Source organism: Empidonax traillii, unplaced genomic scaffold (genome assembly GCF_003031625.1).
Source record: "Empidonax traillii isolate 1590-97213 ecotype Southwest subspecies unplaced genomic scaffold, ASM303162v1 scaffold379:size601899, whole genome shotgun sequence".
Classification (NCBI taxonomy): Eukaryota; Metazoa; Chordata; class Aves; order Passeriformes; family Tyrannidae; genus Empidonax; species Empidonax traillii.
Window position 1 is genome coordinate 405,746 of NW_020955572.1, and position 24,416 is coordinate 430,161.

General features: G+C 35.5%; 1 protein-coding gene across 1 annotated transcript in view; it reads right to left on the reverse strand.

Moving 5' to 3' along the window:
- Positions 1–24,416, reverse strand: part of TLL1 (tolloid like 1) — a 130,776-nt gene that overhangs the window by 45,896 nt on the left and 60,464 nt on the right. Inside the window, exons 3-8 of the mRNA XM_027893081.1 lie at positions 22,308–22,388; positions 20,392–20,544; positions 18,246–18,363; positions 8,375–8,553; positions 6,426–6,531; positions 3,460–3,584 (exon numbers count right to left, since the gene is read on the reverse strand). Of these exons, the coding sequence (XP_027748882.1) occupies positions 3,460–3,584; positions 6,426–6,531; positions 8,375–8,553; positions 18,246–18,363; positions 20,392–20,544; positions 22,308–22,388 (762 nt within the window). The remainder of the gene's footprint in view (positions 1–3,459; positions 3,585–6,425; positions 6,532–8,374; positions 8,554–18,245; positions 18,364–20,391; positions 20,545–22,307; positions 22,389–24,416) is intronic.

Below are 24,416 nucleotides of genomic sequence, written 5' to 3' on the forward strand. Positions count from 1 at the left end.
TTAGACACAACCCTGAACAACTGTACATATATGGCATATAAAGCTGCCACAGAGCCCTAAAAACATCTACTGCTGATCGTGTACTTGTTAAATCAAAAACTTAAATCAGTTTACTACAACTCGGTGTCTTACTATTGATTTGATTCCCTTTAAAGTGAAATGGTCTTAACCTAAAAATCTTAATCTTCCTTATGCAGTGAATAAAGGCTGACTTTTGAAAGTTGAGAGAGATGGCAGCAAGACTGAGGAACTGTGAGAAGATCACAAAAAAGAGACAGGCTAGGTATTCTTCATCTGTTCTCTTCTGCACACACTGTCACAAACCCAGGCAATTTGTAAATTTGCTGAACTCTTCCTCTAAACGGCCTTCTCCCACCAGTGTGAGACATATGTTACTCAGTCCCACTCTACCCACTTACTTTTTGTCCTCTCTTTCTGCATAAGAGTATCCTTCTCCATCATTTGCCTTTCTTATTCTCCTGCTCCTATGAATTCCTACATGTGAATTTTAAATCAACTACAATTTCCATATAAAACTATAAAGGCAGACCCGTGTTGAAATTTTTGTAGCATCACCAGAAGAAAATACATTCTTTCACTCCATTAGACTGTCTAAAAACCACTGTAATACATCCAGCCTTGAAATCCAAGTTCTGTCCTCCAATACCAAGACACTCAAAATTCAAAATAAGATTTTTAAAGGAATGACTCTCAACTTAGTTGCTTTCTTTCTCCTTATTATTCCATTGTGTAACACTACAATTTGGTATGAAAATGTAACAGATCCCTACTAGCAACTACGCTCTCCTTTGACAAAAATCCTAAGAAAAAGTTAAAAACAAACTAAAATTGCCGTTGCTAATTTTTTGAGTCCTGGCACTTACCTTCTAAAAGGCCAGTTATCAAATCTCACACCTTGGCTTCCCCAGTCTCAAAACTGTTTCTTGGCCACTAAACGCTTTCCTGAATAATGACCCTGAATATCTTGACTAGTAAAAGACCCTGGAGGGCTCAGGTGCCTCACTGCTGTGAGGATCATTTCTATTCACGAGCAGCCCTGAGCTCAACTTCATGTTCATGGGCCCTAGAAAATGCCTTGGACCAGAAACCATTTGCAGGAATAATCAGAACTCCAAACAAAACATGCACAATACCACAAAATCCTTTATCATAGAAGTGTGCATCTCTGAAAAATACTGATGAAGTCATTGCTTTCTGTGTTTTCATTGCATTACATTTAAAGCAACACAAATGAAAACATTAAAAAATGCAGATTTTATTAATGAATAATTATTATCTCTTGTCTGAAAGAGGAAATAAAACATACCTCTAAAAGCAACACAGTGTCAGGGATTTTATTGCTATATACTATAATGATTCACATGATTATTTGCATAAAACCAAAAGCTTTATGTCTGTCTGAATTTTTAGTCTCAGTATTCACTGGAAAATTTATTAGAACACAAGTATTGTACAACTTTCATAGACTTGTCTTCTCTATTGGATGTTTGTGTTGTCTTATTCAGCTACACAGTTTCCATTAAAAATATTAACTGAAAAAATAGCATTTTAAATAGTATGCTATTTAATATTTGTAGAAAAACCTTCTGCCTTTTTGTCTCTCTTAAAACTCACTTTCTTTTATGGCATGGCTCATCTAAGTAAGGGTGGAAAACCAACATCTTTTATCCCAAAGTTTGCTGAAGCTAAGTGCCAGAAAAGAAGCATGATCCTTCAACTATAGTTCAGTTTTATGATAGATCTGACCTGTGTTCACCGGTGCTGCAAAAAATAGCTTACTTTTAAAGTGCGCGCTGCTGCTGCTGCACAACTGTGGTTTTACAATACTGTGAAACTAACTATCAACAAGACTTTTGAGACATTGAAAAGAATAACTCATCAGTACACGTTTTCATTACATATATGAAAAGCACATTTTTTTGAAGAACCATTTGAGCATTAGCTAAAAAAGCACATGGCATCTTTTATAGTTGACTGAAAGTCCATGTTAGAGTATTATATAAATACTAAACAGCTCAGGCTTTAGTAACGTTTTTTCTTTCTTGAGTCAATATGATCATAAGATACTAGCTATTCTCACAGTGGTTTTACTTCTATAGACTATTTTTTTCTCCAAAATTTTACCTTTATCAAAATATATATGTATTCTCTGTGTTTATGAAATTGTTGCTCTCTGTATACTTTCATTCAAAATAATACTGCCAAGAGTGTCGTTATTAAAACACGCTCTTGTACCATAAGGAAAGAGCAAAAATTGTTCCCAAAAGGAGCAGTTGTTAAAGAAAATATATTAGAATGGTTTCTCCTCCAGTAGGCCCAGAAGTTCTGTGCATGTTCTCAGCATATAGAAGACTATGATTCAGCATACTTACAGCACAAAGGAAAGGCGTATTTCAGCTGTAAAGTGTACATCAAATGCACATCAGAATCTGAATCCCCAGATCTTCAGTAGATTCCATTGCTGCTGATACAAATTTACTTTACTTTAGTCCTGATCCCTTTCTTTAGTCCTTCTGTATTGATCAGTTGGTTAAAAGTAGCCATATATCTAACTTAAAACTGTTACTGAGAGTTCATTAATTCCCACGAGGAGCAGTAGAGCTGTAAAACCTATGTGGCTGGTATGTCTAGCCTCCCATGAGAATCTTGCTAGCAAATTCTGGCTGAGAGGTGGCACTTCTGAACTTCTTTGGTTGACACCAAAGTTTAACAGTGGTATCAGCCATTACTCAAGCAAGGAAATTAAAACCACTTTAAGATTGCCACCACTCTGGCAGCACTTAGTGAAGAATAAGCTCTAGAGAACAACACGAATCCAGGGTTGATTCTGCGTTACTCCAGGCTTTCTGCTGATGTCTCTGAGACAGACAGCAATCCTACCATAACAGTTTTGAGATAAAAAACTTATATGCATTAAAATTATAGGTAGAAGATATTAAAATAACTAAATGTATCTGCTAAAACTGTAGACATTTTGTACTAAGATCTAACCAGTTCATCCATAAAGGAGTTTACAACTTACTTGTCCTGGCTTGTTATTTGTCAAATTTTCAAAAAATATAAAGGGTTTAGAGCTGATTGCAATAATTCATTTTGCTCCTCTGCACTCTACTTGAATTCAAATAAAGGACTCTAGTCAATAAGCAAACCTGAAGTGATATTAAACTTTTTTTTTTCCCTAGTTATGGAACAGCTAAGGAAAACTGACTGAAGTATCATGGAACAAAGTGTCGTTTCATACAGTTTGTCTGTCCTTAGGTGCTTGGAATTCCAGAGACCTTATCTATAAGATTTTTTTTATGACTTGATTCTTGATCAGCCTACATCCATTGCCAAAACAGAAACAGACTACTGAGCAGCTGACTCAAAAAATTTATCATTCCCCTTGAACAACAAGTCAAACAGTTTGTGGGTTTTTGTCTGGTTGTGATGCAATACCTGGACATCTATACAGCTTTCTTGCCTGTGCAATATCTCCTTTACTTAGACGAGTACGCTGGCCAATGGCAGGTCGTATACCATTATCATCATGGGAAGGGCGAATGGTATCCAGAAACATGCCCCTAAAAAAAATAAAAATAAAAATAGACCCCAAAACCCCCTATCAGGTTTCTGTCATTAAACTGAGTTTCACGAATGTATAATGTTGCTTTTTAAATCTGGTCTTTACATTTGGCATAAATAAGAGGGTAAAATGCAGAACTTTAAATACAGAAAACACGCCATAAAATTCTTCAGGTTGTCAAACTTTATGCAAAGTTACCAGAAAAGAATCTTCTTTCAGTACATCAATTAACATATCAGCTTTTATGCTTCTGCTAGGCAAGAGGAGGGAAATCTCTTATTACTATTAAAACTACACAGGCAAAAGACACTGCTGTTAAGTTCTTGCTATATTGAATAAAATAATTATAAAATTATATAAAAATACATAAATTAGTCCCTATCACAAAACTCTTAATCAGAAAGTTCCTATTTCTAACAAAGTTTTTATGGGAAGTCCTAAAGCCTGAATTACACATGTAAGAGCAGGTAAAGTCAGGCACACTTGCCAATCATTCTTCTCTCTGGTATCATAACAGATCTAGCTGCTGCTGCTGCTTTTGAAACAGAAATGCTTACTTACCAGCCTCTATTTGCTTTACAATAAAACTATATCAATTTACCATATGTAATTTTAATAACATTAACCCTAAATGACAAGACATTATAAAGAAGCACACTTGTTACAAATGTGCAGTTTTATTCAAAATTTCCCAGTTTTTATATATGATCTGAAATATTTTGGTAGTTCAAATAAATTTTAGAAGAGCAAGGGACAAAACTACATTCTATTATCATGTTAAAGAATTTGATAAGCCCTCAAATCCCATAAAATAGAATTTAATAGAAGAATACATTTCTATGTTCTCTTGTTCTTTAATTATTTTATACTCTTTTATACTTTAGGGCTTTTATTGCAAAGCAAAACCATTACTTTTAGACATAAGAGGTCCAAAAATAAATGAACAGTAAGGACCTTTGTAGTTAAGAATACCATTTATAAATATATAGATCTTTTTAAATTATAATAAATGAAGCATTTTGAGTATTGCAGACACATACTACTCTTTATCCAGTCAGATGTTATGTGACATCACTAGAAATTTCGCAAAGAAAAAGTCATCTCAAGACGTTACCCTAATCAGTGAAATAAACTACTTATGGCATTAATCAGTTTCTAAAAATAAAGCACATTATTCTTTATAAAGTGTTTGCATCTATAAATTACAATTTCGTTTTCCACTAAATTTCAGTACAACCTGAAACTGACGTTCTTCATACTTTGTAAAACTGTGAAAACAATCCTCTCTTAAATGCTTCACAACTTGAATAAGGGAACAAAGAATACATGCACAAAATTATTGTGTACTTTATGATATTTTGTGATTTCTACCACTTATCCATGTGAACAACGTCTAACAAACAGCTGGCAATATCCCACACTGTGCATGACTCATGCTTCAAGGATGAATTTATGTAAATCAATATCTGACCTCAAGGGTTTGCTGGCTGTTTTTAAACCGTATGAAGTAACAATCTCTTGTACCTTGGGGCAGGACATGCCTACTCATGGCACTATCAGTTTTTGCCAGCTTGAAAAGTGGTGAGAACAGGGCCAACAAATCAAATTACCTTGATGTTTTCATTGCCCTAGGGCTCTGGGGGAAACCATCTTGTTCAATTACTCAATTTTATATAGGTTCTTCTAATCTATTCCTTAAGGTAATGGTACGTGTAACTGGATTAAGCAATGTGGCTAATATTTACCTCATATAGCTCATCCCCATGGTCTTCCAGGGGTGAATGATGTGTATGCTGAGTAATACAGCCTTTGGTTGAATTTTTTTTAAATTATATTCAGGAGAACAAGCCTAACAAATTTGCAAAGAGTTGGGAGTTTTCTGGCAGTCTTCAGTTTAGTTCAAAGTGTCAAGAATGCCTAGTATTTTTTGCCTTAAAATGCATGAATTGAAAAAAAAAAAAAAAAAACAACAAAAAACAAATACTTAGTACATAACTTTTCACACTAGCATTTTTGTTCGATGTTTTTGGAGGTTTCTTTTAATTTTATGTTAATCTGATATTTTTAGAGAATAATTAGCTGAACTGTAAATTGGCATGAAACATAATAAGAGACTGGGTGAAAGATTTCTCCACTAATTCTCAAGTAGGGCTGGCCTATGGGAACAGCTCACTGTACAGCTCCCCACAACCCTACAGCATTTCAGGGAGAGCCCCACGAGAGTTACTGTGGAGTCGAGAACGGATCAGCCTTCAACAGGACAAGGCAAAACAAGCAGAACTCTTTATTGTAAGGTTTTGATGACAGTAACAATCTGCACAGACAACAGAGGTTGCAGCCTCTGTCAGAAATGGTGGACTGCCATCCTTAGCAAAGGTTGTGGCTTGTGTGGTAGATGTCTGAATACCACAATGTATTCTAACTGCATAATCCGTAGTTATGAAACAATATGTATCAAAGAAAACTTCTCTTTTTGAGAACAGATCATGTTACTATGAGCATTCCTAACCATTTCACTCATTTGATCTTTCTAAATTCAAATTTTTGTGGACACAGAAAGAAAGTGAGTATTATGTAAAGTGATGTTTCCAGATTATCTTGTCTGAAAATCCAAAGAAATGAAGCAGGATGAATAGGCTGCTTTGAAACTGAACAGAAATGTGTTTTAAAATATAATTATTTTGACTTAAAATAAACAAGCTGTCCTTTGACTGCTGCAGGAATACTATATCGCAAGGGACCTTTTAAGTGATTTCAAAATACTTCAAAAAGCATAGTTCTTAGCATTCACAGAGAGGAATAGAATTAAAAGTCAAAAGTTATAACCTGAGACTCCAACCTTGAGAAGGTGTTCCTGGCATAGTGCATAATGCTGTCAAAGTCGTAGGGTTCGCCAAGGGAGTTCACCTCTCCAGGCTCCATCTTCAAAAAGTTATATTCCTGACCTACAAATGATTGATAAGTAGAGATTCTTTAATATCTTCTGTAAAGAAAAACCAAACGGGAAAAGAAAAACAGCAAAGATCCTAACCTAATTACTCACCGACACTCATAAATGTTTGCTATTTGGGAGTAACTGTGTGACTTTATTATGCCCTCTTAACCCAGAGGGCAGACATCTTCTGAAATACACAACAAACTGCTATATTTGGCATTTAGAAAGACTAATCTCATTCAACCAGTATATAAAGGTCCCATCCACTGTTTTGCCCTTCATATAGAATCTACAGAAAATGCTGGTTTGATTCCTAATTCTGCAATAAAATAATTTTGACAGTAAAGACTCCAGAAGAACCCTCCTCACTGTAGACTCATTAGACTGGATACTAAGGGTCTAACTGGACACTAAACCAGTACTAAACTACTGGATACTAAAACCAGTACTAAACTACTGGATACTGGAAACTGCTTCAGCAAAGGCTACTCTCTGAGCCTCCATGTAATACAGACAATACACAAAGTCAAATTTTTGAGAGCCAGCTGTCGCAATTTAACAAAAGCAGAAGAGGAACAAAAGAATTATACTTAGTTCATAATTACAAAGCATAAGTTCTTTGCCTTTATCAGTATATTAGAGATATAAAGCACTTCTAAGTCCAGTTCATATTCCCATCGGAGTCTTGCAAAAACAAACTGGAGTGACATTAATATTATTAACCAATATATTTTGCATAATATAAAAAACCACAGCTGGCTCAGTGGTTATGGTTTCTTGATCCCATTTAGTGATCCTCAAGCTTATGCAACACCACAAGAAGTGATTTCAGTCAGAAACTAGAGAGACAACTGAAAGGGAGAGCAGGAGGCTGAGGATTTTTTGCTGTCACAGAAAAAAAAAAAAAGGGAAGAGCATTTATGGCATCTACACAAGTCAATAACACAGAGAGAACAGAAAGAAGGCTCAAATATGCACGCCCTTTCAGGACTTCAGAGACTTAATGGGAGTGTGTATCAGCTTATAGTCTCCTTCGAAGTCCTAGATGAAGTGGCATCTCAAATTAATTCATATATTCCATTGCATCACAAATCTATTTTGTTTTAAAATATTTTCCATAGGAACAGACAAACACTCTAAGCTATCACTGGACAATTTCTGATTTCACCCCTTTTTGAGCAGAGAATTCCTGTAAGTCAAAATCAGTGTTTCTCAAAAAGCATACACATTTATTAACATTGCAAATAAAACATGCCTAATTCCCTCTCATCTTGCTTACCCAACACAAGTGAGGGTACAACAAGTAGAGTGACAGAGATGACAGTCACAGTTTGAAGTTCTCACTTTGTCTCAAAAACACCAAGGTCAATGACTAGAAAGAGAGGTGAGTAATGTGTAAACTGCAGGAACTGGGCCTTTCTGTCACAAAGTCCTCAGCTTACCTCCCAAGTCTAAGCCTCTTGGGCAGCTGAAGGCTATTGACATATTTTTACTTTATCACTCTGTAAATATTACAAAAGAAATGCCCTTTCTCAAGCATAGAAACCTGACTTTTAAAGGGCCTTAAAGAGCAGTGGTTTTCTTCTCAATTTTTGAGCATGATTATTAATTTGCTCCTTCTAGCCTTCTATTTAACAGCTTGCTACTTGGCCAGACCTTTGGAAAATATTATATTTTAACTGTAGTATTTTATTTGTGAGTCAACTTGAGATCAGTCAAACTAAGAAGAATAGAAGGCAAAAAGGCTCATTTCTATTCAGCATTCACTTATAATAGAATTGAGCAGATTAAGGAAACACCAAAAAATAAGCAGACAATTTTCTTTTTCCAAAATGCTTATCAGAATATCTCACCAGGCTGGATGTTTTCTCTAATGATGGTGACATGGTCATCACGATCTGGTCGTGTATGTTCATGCCAAAAACCAATCACATGACCCAATTCGTGGACAACTATGCCAAATTTATCACAATTCTTGCCAATAGATATAGCCTGAGGACCATTTCCCCTTCGACCCACATAAGAACAGCACCTGTAATTAAAACACAAGCGAAGATAAACATTTTCATACATATCTTGACAAACCACATAGCAAATTCAGTTAAAACTTCAGAAAATAACATATAAAGATTCAGCAGAATAATGCACAATGTAATTTTGGTAGTCTCACAAATCTGGATCTTGTTCAAAAGCAACTTATTATTCAAAATACCCAAAAAGGGACACATGAATGGGGTTTTTTATTATTATTCAAGGTATTCTTAAAAGATGTTAGCTATGATCAACTGTTGTGACAGTCTGTTACAGAACGACACAGGAACTTTTTTTCTTCTAAAGAATCAATAAAAATAAAATTGACTGGAAGTACTATCTCACCTATTCATTATCGCTGCTTTCTTGCCCTAACACACTGAAGAAGCATGCAGAAGGAAGCAGAAAGAATAAGTGAAGGCAAGCTTTCTTCTGTGCCTTACTTCTGCTTTGTATCTTAGCACTCACTGATCTCTTGGTCACTCAGTTCTGATAAGTTTGCTATACTTTTATCTGAAACATCATCCTACCATCACGATATCCACCTATAAAAGGTGCAGAAATTATGCAAGTGAAATAATATGGGTCTTTTAAAAGACTCATTCAGAATGAAATTGAAAATACAGAACAAAGATGTCCTGAGTGCAAGGTGGAATATTGTGATGCCACTGTGCAATCCCTTTTATTTTTTCTTTCTTTGGCTATGGGTAATCTACAATATCATTTGCAAGAGCAGGATATTAGGAGGTTGAACGCTCTCAATATCTGTGAGTTGTTTTTTTCTTATACTCCTGTTTTCTTTCTTACACCCCTGTTTTTTTGTAATAGGAACCTCAGTCACAGAAAGCTATATTTTCACAAGAAAAAACTAACATAACCCAAAAAACCTCAAAAACCTATTTTGCAACTGCTCTCATGTTCGATTCCTATTCTACTGCATTTCCATGATAAAATTTCAAATGTAAACTTATGGAACAGAGATGCCCTTTTAAGCATTCATACCATCAGCATTTTCCTGAGATACCTCCTTTTTCCTTAGAAAAAGAGGTCTGCTGACTATGGTAGCATAAGGAAAGAAAGGAGAATCAAGCAAATCCTATGAAATGGAACACAATTTCAGGTTTCATAAGCTTATTCTCCTGCACCTTTGAAGATGTTAAATATTTCAGGCCAGCAAAGCATTATGCTCCCTAATAGAAGCCTGATTTCCCATCTCTTCTCTGTGAGTTCTGCAGTCTGCCAGGTGAAATGGAATTGTATGACCAGAGCACCTCCTCCACTCTTTCCTTTCTCCTTTTTTCTGTAGTATGAAGTATGAAGACATACTTCTGATGCAGCATTTACATGGTAGGATATATTTGGTCCTTGAGGAGGTCAATGTTAGTGTGGAGAATGATCCTGTCCTTCAGGATAGGATGCCTCCTTGGGCAATAAAGGAAGATCAGCTGCAGGAGCAATACCAATAGCAGATTAAATTCTACAGGTAACATTTGCTTGTTTCCCCTTTTCAGGTTTTGTGGTGGCAAACAGACTTTTCACTTGGTTAGCTGGCTGGTTAGTCTTTTTCATTGAATTTTGTCAGTATTTAATATAACTAAAATTTTAAAATATGGGTATTGGAGAAGTAGAACCCTGGCATTTTAGCTTACAATATCTGTTTTCAGTAAGCATATACTGTTTTTGCAGTAATAGTTAAAATCAAGGATATATATACACCAAAAAAAAATATTATCTTAAAATCAAAAAGGCCACACAAGTTACGTTACATCGGAAACTATTACTACAACAGTCTAGCAGAGTTGCTAGAGAAAATTACTGTTGGGAAAAATTTTTGTTCACATGACAATCATTCTTTGCTATCTCAACTGCTTCTCAAGTAGTCCTACCCTCAATATAACTTTTTTCTTTCTGCTTTAGATAGTTCCAAGGATAGGTATGAAACAACTTTTTAGGTCAAAGCACTGAATTATGCTCAGTATTTCAGCTAGAGTTATGCAACACCATGTTTAATTTATTTCTTAAAGTGTCTTCCCTTAATAGCTCATTTCAAGGTAAACAAAAACAATGGCAATTCAGACTCCCTGCTATAATTCTGTGCCATTATCAATGCTGCAGGTTTACAGACTACTTTTCCACATCACAGTAAAAGGAAATAAAGAACACCTGTGTATTTCCCTCATTGAATATAAACAGTATCAACACAAAATTACTATTTACAATATTATATAGAAATATTATTATAAACACTGATAGAATAATAGCAACGGATGCAGGGTCTGTCTGTAACCTAGCAAGTGGTGAGTAAAGACGGATGATCCCTTCCCTTGAGTCACCAGCTGTGCTTCTGTTCAGACAGCCCTGGATGCTTTCAATAGCCTTTATTGCCAGGGCCTATGGCTGGTTTCTGCCCAGCTCAGTTCCCCACGACCTTCTCCACAGAGCTTTTCCCAGTTCAGTGGTGCCTGGCCTATCTTGCTCTTCCTTCCCAGGTGCAGGGCTTTGAGTTTGCCCTTGCTGAACTTCATACAGTCCCCACTGGTCAGTTCCTCCAGCCTGCCTGGGGCCTTTTGGGTGGCAGCTCTACCACTGAGCCTATCATCCACCCCCCCTTCCCCACTTGGTGTCATCTTCAAAGCTGATGAGAGCACGAACCGTCACCTCTTTCGAGTGTCATTGATAATGATGTTAAAAAGGACAGGTTAAGCCCCTGTGATAGTGCACTTTCAGTCACAGTTTTACTACAGCCCTCCAAGCTCAACTATATAACCAATTTTAACCTATCTAGTTTTCCATTCACCTGTAATCCTGCAAAATACACCTTGGAGACTGAACAGATTTAAACGCATTTGTTTAAATCTTGGAATTTAATTTGTAATTAAAAATCTTTATGATCTGAATACAACACATGATCACAGTGCAAGAGATTGATAAGAATAAAGTTAGGATAACCAACATAATTATGAAAAGGCACAATGAATCCTTTTGTTTAAAATAGTCTAAACACTTCTGCAGAGTCTTCATGTTTACCATTGTGTGGAAACTCTTTAGAGAAAAATTGCAATGCAGAACTAAAGAACATTAATTTATGGCTTAAAAAAATCAAGGTTTTTGAGACTGGAAATTGTAGAATATTTGACACATTTTCAATAGTTTTAATATGCTTATGCTATTGAATTCATACACACTACATACTTCAGCTGGCAAAAACATATTTGGTGGCTTAAAAAATTCCATATATATCCAATATAATTATTGCACAGGATACTTCGGAGATTAATAGAAAAATAAATTCTAAATAATAACCTCTATGATGTCTCCTGCTCTGCTTTCACTGACACTATTTGTAACAAGGGCAAAAGAATAAAGCAAGAATTTAACTACAGTCTATTTCTTCCTGTCCTTTTTGCTTCTTTTAGAACAAAAGAGGGTCCAAATATTTAGAGTTCTGCACTGTATCTTGGAAAAGGTCAGCCAATAGCTGTGTACTAATAGCAGAACAACAAAATGGCTGGTACAAAACATTAAGCTATTGAGATAATTCATAAATAAGAAAATATGGTATATAAATAGCTAATTAACCAAAGTATCAAATACAATTAAAAATACTAGGAAGATGAAAACGGAGGTGTTTCAGATCAACTCTGAAAGCTATTAGTGGTATTTCATAAATCAGATAGATTTTTGGGTGTTTGACAAAATAATCTGACATTTTACTATTACAGTACTAAAACACAAGAAAAGTTGTGCATTATCAAATGTGTTTAGTGACTAAAAGTACCTCATCTGACACATTTGAAAGATGTTTCTTTTCAGAAGAAAAAAAATTAACCAAAATCTTTTACACAGTATTTCTCTAGGTTGTCTAACACCTTACATCTAAGCCCCAGTATACTGGAAATTATTTTTTTAATGCTGGCTTCCTCCAAAAAAATAAGCAGCCAGAAAAGGAGTATGGTAATTCTCTTATACTTATTGGTTATATTTATACTGGTTACTTGACAGATTTCAAGTACTTTACAGAAAAATATAAAGAAATTTATTGTTTCTTTACATGCCAAGGAAAATTGGAATTAACACAAGTCCTAAAATAGCAGCAGCAGTGCACACTTATAGAGGGTCATTAGGATTTGCTAGGTTGAGTGTCATGTCAAGCACACCAGATTCATCCAATTAAGCTACAAGATTCTGATCACTTCAACAATTGCACTGAGAAAAAGGGTACGGAAAACTAAAAATAAAAAAAATCTATGAAGTAAATTAATTTGCGATATTATGGGTTTGACCCCAGGTGTGTTTTGCAAAAGGTAAAGACCTCTCGGTGATGTGTGAGCACTTGTCACACCACTTAAACTGCATCAACTGAAGCTTTTAAAGCTCATCTCTTTAATCTTTATTGTACCAGACAGCAGTTTGAGACAGTAACTATTTATGAATCTCTAATTCCATTTAATCAGTCTAGCTGATCAATGATGATCAGCAATGAGAAATAAATGACAGAGAGAAAGTGAAATGACTGGAGCAACATATTCACTCTCTTAAATTAATATGAAGGAAGAGAGAATCAGGTAGGGTAAATGTTGCACTTCTTTTAAAAAGCTGCATTCTTAAGAATGTGATAATATAAAAATCATCATAGACCACAACATCACCTTGTCATGGCAGTGACTGCCATGAAGTTGTGGATGAAAAACTGCAGAATTTCATAAGCATAATAGGACTGCAAATCATCACCTACATTACATAAAGGAAGAAAAAGAGGTTCACAAAATTCCCAAATAAAGTCGCACTCTGGAAGCAGAGTTTCTTTTTCTTGATGAAAATATCTCTTTCAATCCCAAACATTACTCCATCTGTACAAAGAAGATATTGGCTATGACCTGGCTTGATGAATTTGCTTTTTGTCAGGGATCAAGATACAATCGTGGTTACTAAATGTTCTGATTCACTGCCCTAAGAGGACCTATTGTGATGGCAGAAGTGGCTTACTGCTTCTTTACCTGCTCATGGAGATGTCTGCCCCAATACTATAACAAACAACCAACAGAGGCCATCCTCAGCTAACAGCTGCCCATCCCAGTGTATTAACATAAACCATCCCTCAGAGAGTTAATGCACTGTGCTGTAGACTATGGCAACCAGTCACCTGTCCCTTGCTCACACACATCCTGCAGGCCACGTCAGACCCAGCAGGGAAGCTATGCCAGCTGCTATGGTCAGGAGGAGTGCCAGCTGCCAGGGTTAATCAACACCTGAGAGCATGAGTCAGCCTCCCCCAGTGCACAGATTATTTAGCAAAACTCTGATTTCTTCTCATTTCATAAAAATTACAGAGCAACTTTTGTAACACATTCTTTAGCTAAAGAATGCTGCAAAAGTGTACCTCGGGCAATAATTTTACCTGTTTTGCAAACTTGCCTGCTATGCCTATTCATTTATTATATACTACATGCCTATGCAATAAAAAAAATTCAAAAGAGGTTAAAACATTTAGAAGTTGTTCAGTCTACAATGTTTAGAGAAGCACATGAAACAGAAAAATCAAATCTCTATCTCAGATGTATTTGTCAGATACTCGTAAAGGGGATACAATATTGATTGCAATGTCATCTAAATTTTGTCATAAAATGTGCTTAAGTATTCCAGTGGAGAACAAAAATTTCCACTAATTGAGATCAAAGGCTTGCTGAGCTACCAGAACAATATGACTAATTGTTGTTTTTTTCCTTTTTTTTTTTTTGTTTCACTATATAAAAAGAAGCTTGATCTTGTACTCAGTGATATTTATTAAGAGCATGTGAGTTGAGGCCATCCCACTTTGCTGACCCTTTTTTAGTTTTGCATACAGAGAAGTACGCTGAGTGTATCTTCAGGCACTTTCAATTTGATAGGAAAAAACATAAGGATAGAGAAGCAGTAGTGAACAAAGGGTATTTTAAATTTGTTACCAATTAGAGTTTTATTTGCCCTAATCAACTAGATGCATAAATATTTACTGTAATAGATATTAAAGGTAGTATACACTGCCTGCTTGGTAGAAGAATCAAAACCATAATATCTTAATACTATAAACTTATTCTCACATCTGGAGCTCGTGGGTACAAATGACTATCAGTATTCACAAAATTTCTAAGTACCAAGTTAGTGATTCAGCTGTACTACAAAACTGTATTTCAACAATAAGTTGTTATCAAACTCAGGTTAAATAAACCCATGGTGATAAATAATTACAGTTTAAGACTTCAGCAGAATAAATTATTTTGATGGGAAGGAGGGATCTAGCTGTAAGGTTTTTGACATTTTTCCAAACAAGCTGTCCAAAGCAAATCAGAAAAGTCTGATACCCAGGGAGGTATAAAGGTAGTTGGAATATTATAATGAGTTAAGATAGAGAAGATGCCTTTTAAACTTGCAATCTGAGAAAAGACTGATAAACACCATGAAGACAAGGCTGGAACTCACAGCAGCTTTAAGAAGAGATCTGAAAAGGTAAATATGGAATTATTTGATGTCCCAACATGCGCAAATCGTGGTACACACTGGAGCCAATGATGGGGTGTCAGTGCTGCAAAAAGAGCTCTGGCCCTTGTTTGGAGTCACATTCCAGCCGAACATGCACTGAACATGGCAGCTGTTGAGAAACAGGGAGCCATCGTGCTTAGGTACCTAAGGGGAAGGAATGACTGTAAGATACATGAATATCTCTTGAACTGGCTCAGCAGAAGTAATGACTCATCTGGACAAACATGCCCTAGTTATGGGGTCCTATATTTCAAGAAAGATGTGAATTAGTTGAAAAGACTCTCAAAGAGCAAACCAGTGTGATCAAAGGCCTCAAAAACACTATTTATCAGCAAAGATTAAATTAAGTAGGTGTTTTCTAGGCCCAAAAGAAAATAGAACTGAGGGTGGACATAATAAAAGTCTCAAATTATGTAACAGATCCCTTTGAAAAGAAAATAAAATAATTTTCTATGGCCATAGTGAGCAGAAAAAACAAGTTAATATACTTCAACTGCAGTAAGAAATAGCTGTTTTAGGTCTGACCAAAAAATACTGCCCTCAACTTCCTATATTTCTTATATTACAGATGCTGAAGAAATACAATTCCTAGCAGGCTGTGAAATATTCATTTTTGTAGGTTTTTAGAAACCAGTTAGACAAGCACGTATCAGCAATTACTTAGGTACAGCTATTTCTGTCTTAAGAATATATTAGACATCTTTCTGAGATTCCCTGCAGTCCTACGGGACTTAAAAATCAAAACTTATCTCTTTTTCACTGATGATATGTAACCACTCAACTTTAGGAAGGTCATGTATCTCTGATAACCAGCTGTTATGTTTCAAATATGCTTTTTCCATCACTGCCCTTCTGGGATGATCTTCCCATGAACTGTTTCAAGATGTAATACATTACACTCCAAACTATCCCTAATGTTTACAATGGCTCAGTAACACTTCCCTTGCTAGTGCGCTAATGCTGTCCTATGAGACATCTGCAGATACAGCCACCTGAATTTTCACATATGTGACTTTGTTTCATTAAATGTGTTATGGTTTGACTGTGCACTCTTTGGGTCAGGGTTTATCATGTAGTTTTTTATTTCAACAGTCCTAAGTACAATAAAATCTCCGTCATTTGAGAATGTTAGCTGCCATGGTACTACAAACAATAATGACACAATGTGCTAACAAAACAACACAGTAGGGTGCTATGGGAAAGAACTGAGAATAATTTTAACATGACTGGTCATGTAGTGCACAAAGTGTTTGCAGTTGGTTTGGTGTCACTTTAGTCTGGGCTCTTTCCGTGGAAAATTCTGCATCAGCACTGTATGCTGGTGGGTAGTGCACAGTGGTTCCTGTTCACCCGGAGCATACAGGCTCTGATTTATCTGGCTCTTCCTGAAACCACTTTTGGGGACCCAAAAAAAAAACTCCACCATTTAACTGTACCTTCTCTCGGTCCAGTTTTCTTTCATCACTGATGGACTGTTAATAGCCACACTCTTCTTTGTTTTTATTTTAAACATGTTACAGACTTTGTAAGTTATTTGTATTTTGCAAACTACCCACCAATAAAACAACCTTACTGGTAAAGGATAATGTTGACTCTGAAAGTAGATACTGAGTATATTCCAACCTTCTGTTTAAAACTGGTTATAATTCAGCCTTCCCCCTAAAGTGATTTGATCTCATGAAGCATCAACCAGCCTAAGGAACAGTTCTTTGGCTGGAGATATTTTCTGTCATTTGGCTTTGGGTATTTTGAAGTTGTAGAATTTACATTTGGCAGATATCTTCATACTTCTCTTTCTAAAGTGACTGAAACCACTTATATCTTTCACACTCTTCTGTTTAAATATACATTGCTTTCTGCCTCCGTGAGTGCAAGGGAACCATCCCAATTGTTTTTTGCTTCCCATTTCTCTTCCAGATGTGTCCCTGAATCCTATCTTATGAGTGAATCCTAACTTACGGGTTGTTTTAACTAAAATAACAGTCATGCTGGTTCAGAACAAAAGTCTGTTTCATTTCACTGTTTTTAACAGAGGTCTACAGAATACCAACAGTGGCATAAGGACATGACAGGCAACCATAGAATAAGCTCCTCAATTGCAAGGATCTGCAGCTCAGAGACTTTGAGAGGCAAAGGTGATCCCTTTCTAAAATAGCCTAGGACTAGGTTTTATTATGTTGTCCTACGCCTTAAGAAGAATGTAATGGGTACTTTAAACAGATAATTCCACATGTAATTTTACAGGTTAGAAATTAAATACATTCAGGATCATTTCTACAATGCAAGGACGTCCCAAAACTTCTTTTCACTTCCCTATCCTATCGCAATTCAAAAGTAGGCATGCAAAGGGTTCTATGATCAAGAAGTCAGTAAGACAGAGAGCTGTTCCCTGGGGATCCTACAACCCAAATAGGAGGTGACTGTCAGAAGTACAGAATTGACATAGGCAGTGTGCACTCTTCTTGGGAAATACATATGGTGGACTCAGGAAGTTCACTGACTGCTATATAAAAGTAAGGATTCTGAGTGGAATAAATAACAAATATAGCTGACTGAGGCATTCATGAACAGTAATATCTGAATGGAAAAATGATTAATGGAAAGCCGAATCTCTGAGTAATAAAACCTGTTCTGTTCACTTTTACACATCAGTGAGCTAGAAAAAGGAATTTGCAAAATGGTCATGAATTTGGTGGTTAAACAAATCTGAGCAAGGGTAGTCTTAGCAATATGAGAGATGGAACTACAGTTAACAACAATTAAGGTGGAAAGAGGATACGGGATAGCAGTCCATACATAATTCACCAATGACATGGAGAAAGCTAAGACTAAACAAATGATAAACCTGTAATACCTTTAGAACAACACATATAAATACTAGGAGCATGACAGAAAACCAAACATGAAAGCCTCGTATCTTGGTATATATAGCAAGAAATATATATATCTAGAAATAGACAAAAGAGGTGTAACTTTACAAAGTTACTGCACATACTGTTTTCAATGAACTTAAAAGTTGATCAGAACACGGGCATTATTTAAATGCAGTAACTATTCATTTTCCTGTGAAGAATATATTCCCTTATAACTGCAAAGCTGAGAAACGTGACAAAACATATGCTTGAAACATAAACTTGAAAGCACAACTATCTGTTACCACACACTCACACTTACCCACATGGTCTGTATGTAAATACAATATAGCTTTCCTCATCGCTCCGTTCGATAAACGTAACGCACGTGTACTTTTCCCAGTGCCGCATAGCCTGTTTGAACATGGCGCGCTGGGTGCCTGGAAGGACAATTGTACAAGATGAAAATAAGAGACTTTTCTAACTGCATCTTCCTCCTTACAATCGATACTAGGAATATAGGCCTGGAAGGAGTCAGTGAATCATGAAGCCCTGTGTGTCCCAGCAGTCCCATGTACTGCCAGATTCCAATTAAAGGCCTACTCAGACCACCATCTCATCAGAGCATATGTGCCTGCAAGGGAACTAATACTGCCTGACACACTCTAGTAAATATAAAACCTGCAGTAAAAACCACAACTATATTACACCAGAGGAAGACAGAAGAAATACAGTATTGCTTATGTGCCTGCATCAAGCATAACATTTGCTAAGCAACTTCCTAGATGAACATCAAGTGAACCACCTTGAGGGAAAGAAAACACAACAGAAAGGAAAAAAAACAAAGAAAACTGAGGAACCCTGCATTCTAGCTATCTATCTAATAGAAAGAAAAAAAGAAAAAAAAAATCCCACAGCCTTCCACTCTGGAGACCAGTTTAGTCTAAGCCAGGTAAATAGGCATACCAGTCAAAGTGTTTGATTTTAATAAGGCTGATCTCAACAGGCATAAGTGTCTTCTTCTTTGCATCAAAATCTTTCAGGAAACAAATGATACATCACAAGTGGGAAATTAGGAGTTTGGTTAAATGCTAAGCACAAGTAGATGCTAGTTTTAAAAATGAGAAACACGTTCAGAAAAGGTCAGAGCTATACCCTACATGTAGATGCAGCCAGGCCAGTTCTCAGCACAGAACACAAAGCCAGCTGGTACAGAGTACTTCAGAGAGCATAGCGATGTAACTTCATTGCCTGACAAAAGACAGAGTTTACTGACATAGGGGCAGTATCTGAGAATATAGCTGTATTGCTTAAGAAAACCCCATTATTATTTGGCAAGAATTTGCTATATGCATCCATCTTGAAGGTTACAGATTAGGATAATTAAAAAAACCCAAATCTTTTTTTAAACTTAAAGATGACAAAACCTCAAAGTCCGTAAAAATGGCAAGTTCAAATCATATCTGATTCTAAAAATTAAAAGTTATTCCATCCGATCTTGCCCTTTTCCTTTATCTTTAAGCAAGGTTTTACAAGCTTTAGAATTTACCTTTCTTTATGAAAAAGGTAAAATGTTTAATCTGGTATGCTTTCATTTAGCTTACTATGATTATTTCAGAAGGTAGTAATCCTAAAGCAAAGGTCACATTTGGTATAGTACTATGTATATTCACAAACTGGAAGTTTGACTGTAGATGTTAGTTTGAAAGGAATGAATGGTTTCTCCATATACACAAAATGTGTGAGCGGTTGCATGTTTCTTTCGGCTCCCTGTATTACTATGCACAGTAAATAAGATATTATTACATATTTTTTCCCATTATATTTGAGGTTTTTTTCTCCATTCTCTTTAAAATTATCTCTTACATTCACATTGATATTGATCCATTTACATTTTTCAGGGATAACAAATGTTTTAAACTTTTTCTACAGTTTCTGCCAAGAATTCTATATATAGAGCAGCCAGTCTTTCTTCTTGTCATATATAATGTCTGTGTGTACCCATCTGAAAACCAAAATGAGGAATGACAAAACACATTTGATACAGTTTGTTGAGTGAAATCAGTTTAGCAGAATACATGTCACACCAGTTGAATTAGATATATACTTGCGCCAAATATCCTGCATTTAAAAAAAAAAAAAAATCTCTCAAAAATGAGATTTCTTGACATTCTGTTACTTTGCTCTTTGAAACAAACATGCAACAGGAAACATTAGGCAAAGGAAAGGAGCCTCCCCTCCCCAAGATGTAGTTATATACTTTTATTATGCAGCTTGCTTTTGAAAACTATTAATTATGACTAAGATTTTCAAAACAGATATACTTCAGGCCAGTTCCAGCAGAAACCCTTCTTTTGACTTTCATAGCATGATTTTATTTCTAAAAATTAATAGAAAAAAAAAAAAGAAAGAAGGTGGTAATTTTAAAAAATCATATTTTCTCTTTCCATCCAAAGCATAAAGCTTACCAGTGAAATTTCCACCTATTACATATGGAACGACACCCCCTGGCCATATTCTTTCTGTTCGTGATGTAGCAGCTCTAGGAAATCGGTTTTTCTCATTTTTCCCTGAGAATTTTGCAGTAGTTCTTCCTTTAGATGTATTATTTTGCTCAAAACCTGTAATGATAATTAAAATACTGAATGAGGTCACATGGACACACACACTCAAAAAGAGAACAATTATTTTCCAGCAGGTCAAACTCAGATTATTTCTTTATGCCTCTTAAAAGTAGGACATTGCTGTCATGTGACAGTCTATCATTACTTAGTTTTCTGAGAAAGACTTGAAATAAGTCTGAATCTTATGGATAAGAATTACTCATGGCTGGAGTTTCTTTACAAGAGAAAAAAAAATATCTACCATTCTCAGGGATATTACCACCATTGATTCCATTACAGTCAAATCTTTCTAAATCAGCTGAAACCTACAGTGACAACAGAAGAGGATAAGGATAGTTGTTATGGATGTCGGCAGATAGTGAGACAAGGACTTGCACACCAGAACAGGTGCTTCTTCTGAAGCAATTTTTAGGTTCATAACAAACAGATCCCTTGAAAGGTGATCAGCAAATCCTACTCAGTGCAGTTGAAAGAAGTTGAAGAGTGCACTTGCCCACTGTAAGAATCCCCTGTGATACCAGATGCACCAAAGTGTTAATGACTGTGTCAGAATCAGGAAGGATTCCAGGGCAGGATCACAGTAAGGAACCTTGGCAAAGCCCCAGGGCTGAGAGTGCAGCAAAGCAAGAAAGGGGAGAAGCTCCAGCACAATACAGGGAGAAAGCTCTTTAACACACAGGAAGAAAAGCCTGCCTTTGTAACAACCTGCATGTAACAAATGATATCAGGAACAATACAGAAAATTCCAGGGATTAAAAAAATACACAAAACAACACACTCAGGTAAAACAAGTAACTTATCCTTGCAATTAAATAAGTGTGTTAATGGGAATTATGCAGCAGTCTACATGACAGACAGTAGGCACTTTACAGAAAAACTATTGTTACACTTAATACGCAATCATTACTGAACCGCTTCAGATCTTCATATAGATGTTTTACCATTTCAAATTCTTTTTATTAGTGCACTCTGGAACCCGAGGTAAGAAATTTACGCCAAATTGCATGTGAAAGATTACAAGAATTTGTGCAATACTAAAATTTTAAATGTCTTCTAAAAATGAAATATATCAAAGCACATCTGCAATGGCAGTTACCGTGCTCTGGTAAATTTTACAAGATACATTTAGACAAAATGTACGATTGCAATGAAGTTTTACATATTTTTCTTTTTGAAATTGAGGTTTCATGACATTAAAGTGGCATCTCCTTGCATTAAATATTGTGAGTCAACTCAACCAGTATTACTGGGAATTCCACTTCCATGGCCTGTTGAATTCAACTACATTTATATTGACAAGAGTATGATTAGTATAAAAATGTGCTTGTTCAGCATAACACACTACAAATTATTCAAACACAGTATGAATCATCAAAATGCCCCACCTGGATCCAGAAAAAAAGAAGGAAACAAACAAAATTAGTAACTATGCAGCACTGCCTACCTGCAATGAAAAGACACTGCATTGATATTAGTTGAGCTGATAACTGTGAACACAGCCATACAACAAAGTTAAGCAGTTTTTAATACAAGATTTAAAACTATGTATTTTAGCTTCCAGATTTGATACTGAAGTAGAACCCTAAGAAAAAGCAACAAAGAGCTAAAATCTTCATTACTATTCTTGCACTATTTATTTTATAATTTGTTTATGCCAATAGCAAGACACGAAGGCTTTAAAGTGTTAAAGTACTATCATCAATTATGTTCATGATACGCTATGACATCAGGCAACTTGCTAATTTAAACAGTGAAAATACCAGAGCCAAATCTTCTTATCCTCTCAATAAGCTGATAGAGGGCACCGTGTTTTTTTGACATTCCATGCTCTCCAAAGCCACCTTTAAAAAGACAAGAAAAAAAAATTTACCAAAGTTAAAAACATGGAATCTTAAGCCTATGGCAACTATGCAGCCTGGAGAGATTATAAAATCCCCCATAAATTCTGCAATGCAACTTAAGGAAACTTAATATTTTTTAATGATTAGCATAAAAATTTTTCAAGTATTCTTGATAATGCAATAAAAATACATTATTAGCTGAAAAATTTTCTAATATGCATTCCATGAATGTAAGTCAACATGTCTTTGTTAGTCAGGCAAGTCATGACAATTGCATCATCTAATCATTATTTGCAGCTTTTTTTGTTTCTGGTGACCTTGACATCCTCAGAGCTATATTGATTGACAGCTAAAAGGCTTACCCTCACAGAAATTTCCTGAGTGCGCGCCATAATTTTCTCATTTCAAGGGAGGGAAAGAGGGAAAGCAAACAGCCCAAGTTTCATCAGAAACAAAAGCAACAACAACAACAAAACAAACAAACAAAAAAACCCCAAAAAACCCACAACCAAAAGAAACCAACAAAACCCCAAACACAACAACAACAAAAAAAACTCCAACCTTTCCCCACACACAAAAGAAAACCAGATAAAAAACCTCCAACAAAACTGATGCAAACTTAACCATGAGAGATTTTTTTTTCTTTTCCAACATGCAAATAGATATCAATGCACTCTAAAGGTTTTGAAACATTACAAGCTGGTGTATATTGCAATAAGACCTTACTGGCAGATAGACAGATAGATAGATAGATAGATAGATAGATAGATAGATAGATAGATAGATAGATAGATAGATAGATAGATAGATAGATAGATAGATAATCTGTGTCATTTCAGCAATAAATGAAAATCTAAGTTATGAAGTAGTTTATTTTAACATTTACCATCCCATTTACAGAAATAAAACACATTTCTGTGTTTACTGCATGCAGACTGACACATGTCCTCTTCACACATAAACCTTTTGTGGCTGCAAGTGCCTTTTCAATCACCAGTAAACCAGAAGCAAGAACACTGACAACACTGCAGTAGTCAATTAAATAATTCAGAATTGTTCAGAAAGTTTTGTGATTTTTGTAGGTTTGCACTAGGTTGTATTTTACAATTCACAATCTGTTATAGGACAAGTTAATTTCTAAATGACTTTTACAATAGAAAGTGTAAAAACATGGAAACAGATCATTGACACCTCCAACTGCCACTAAAAAGACCTTTCCAAAATTCCTATTAAAATTTTCAATATATACGTAGGAAACACATTTATTAAACAGCAACTTAAAATCATATTGCAGATGAGAAAATTCCATAAAAGGCAAGTCAGTGTGTGGTTGCTCATTGAATAACAATGTGCCTAATTATTTGGATTACACTGTCACATAGTTGCTGGCTCCCTTGAGAAAAAATTTCCAAATTTTTTAAAACATTTTAGATAGATGAGGTAATACATTCCTTTCCAACAAGTTATATGGTAACTAAAGCATATACTGCATAGAATATAACATTGATCATCATTAATGTAATTGTTTCTCATGTTAACATTCATCTTATAAAGTAAGGCATATAGCTAAAGATTATAAAGGAATATTAAAAAGTCCTTAAAAGCATCAACTGTCAGAAACAACAGAAATCTCCAGAGAATCCATTATTTACATTAGGAAACTATTATACTATATTTCTAGGAGAAAAGAAAAAAAAACCTCTCATTTTTGTCTTACCACTACTTGTGCATTTAATTTAGCAAAAACCAAAGAAGAAAAAGAATCTCACCTAGACTAAGTTGTCTTATACGAATAATATTAGGCCTTGCCAAGCCATACAGACTAAAAAAAGCTCCTAAAAAAAAATCATATTTTCTGTGTCCTCTCACAGTTCAAGAAGGAGAAGGTAGACAGTTTAGGCAGTCTGGACTCAGTATACACATAAAATTTTTATCAGCATTACTGTTGTTTCTGTTTACAATGATTATGCATTTTACTTGGACAAAATGAAAAATAAAATAACAGAGCCATAGTCTGGGAAGCTCACA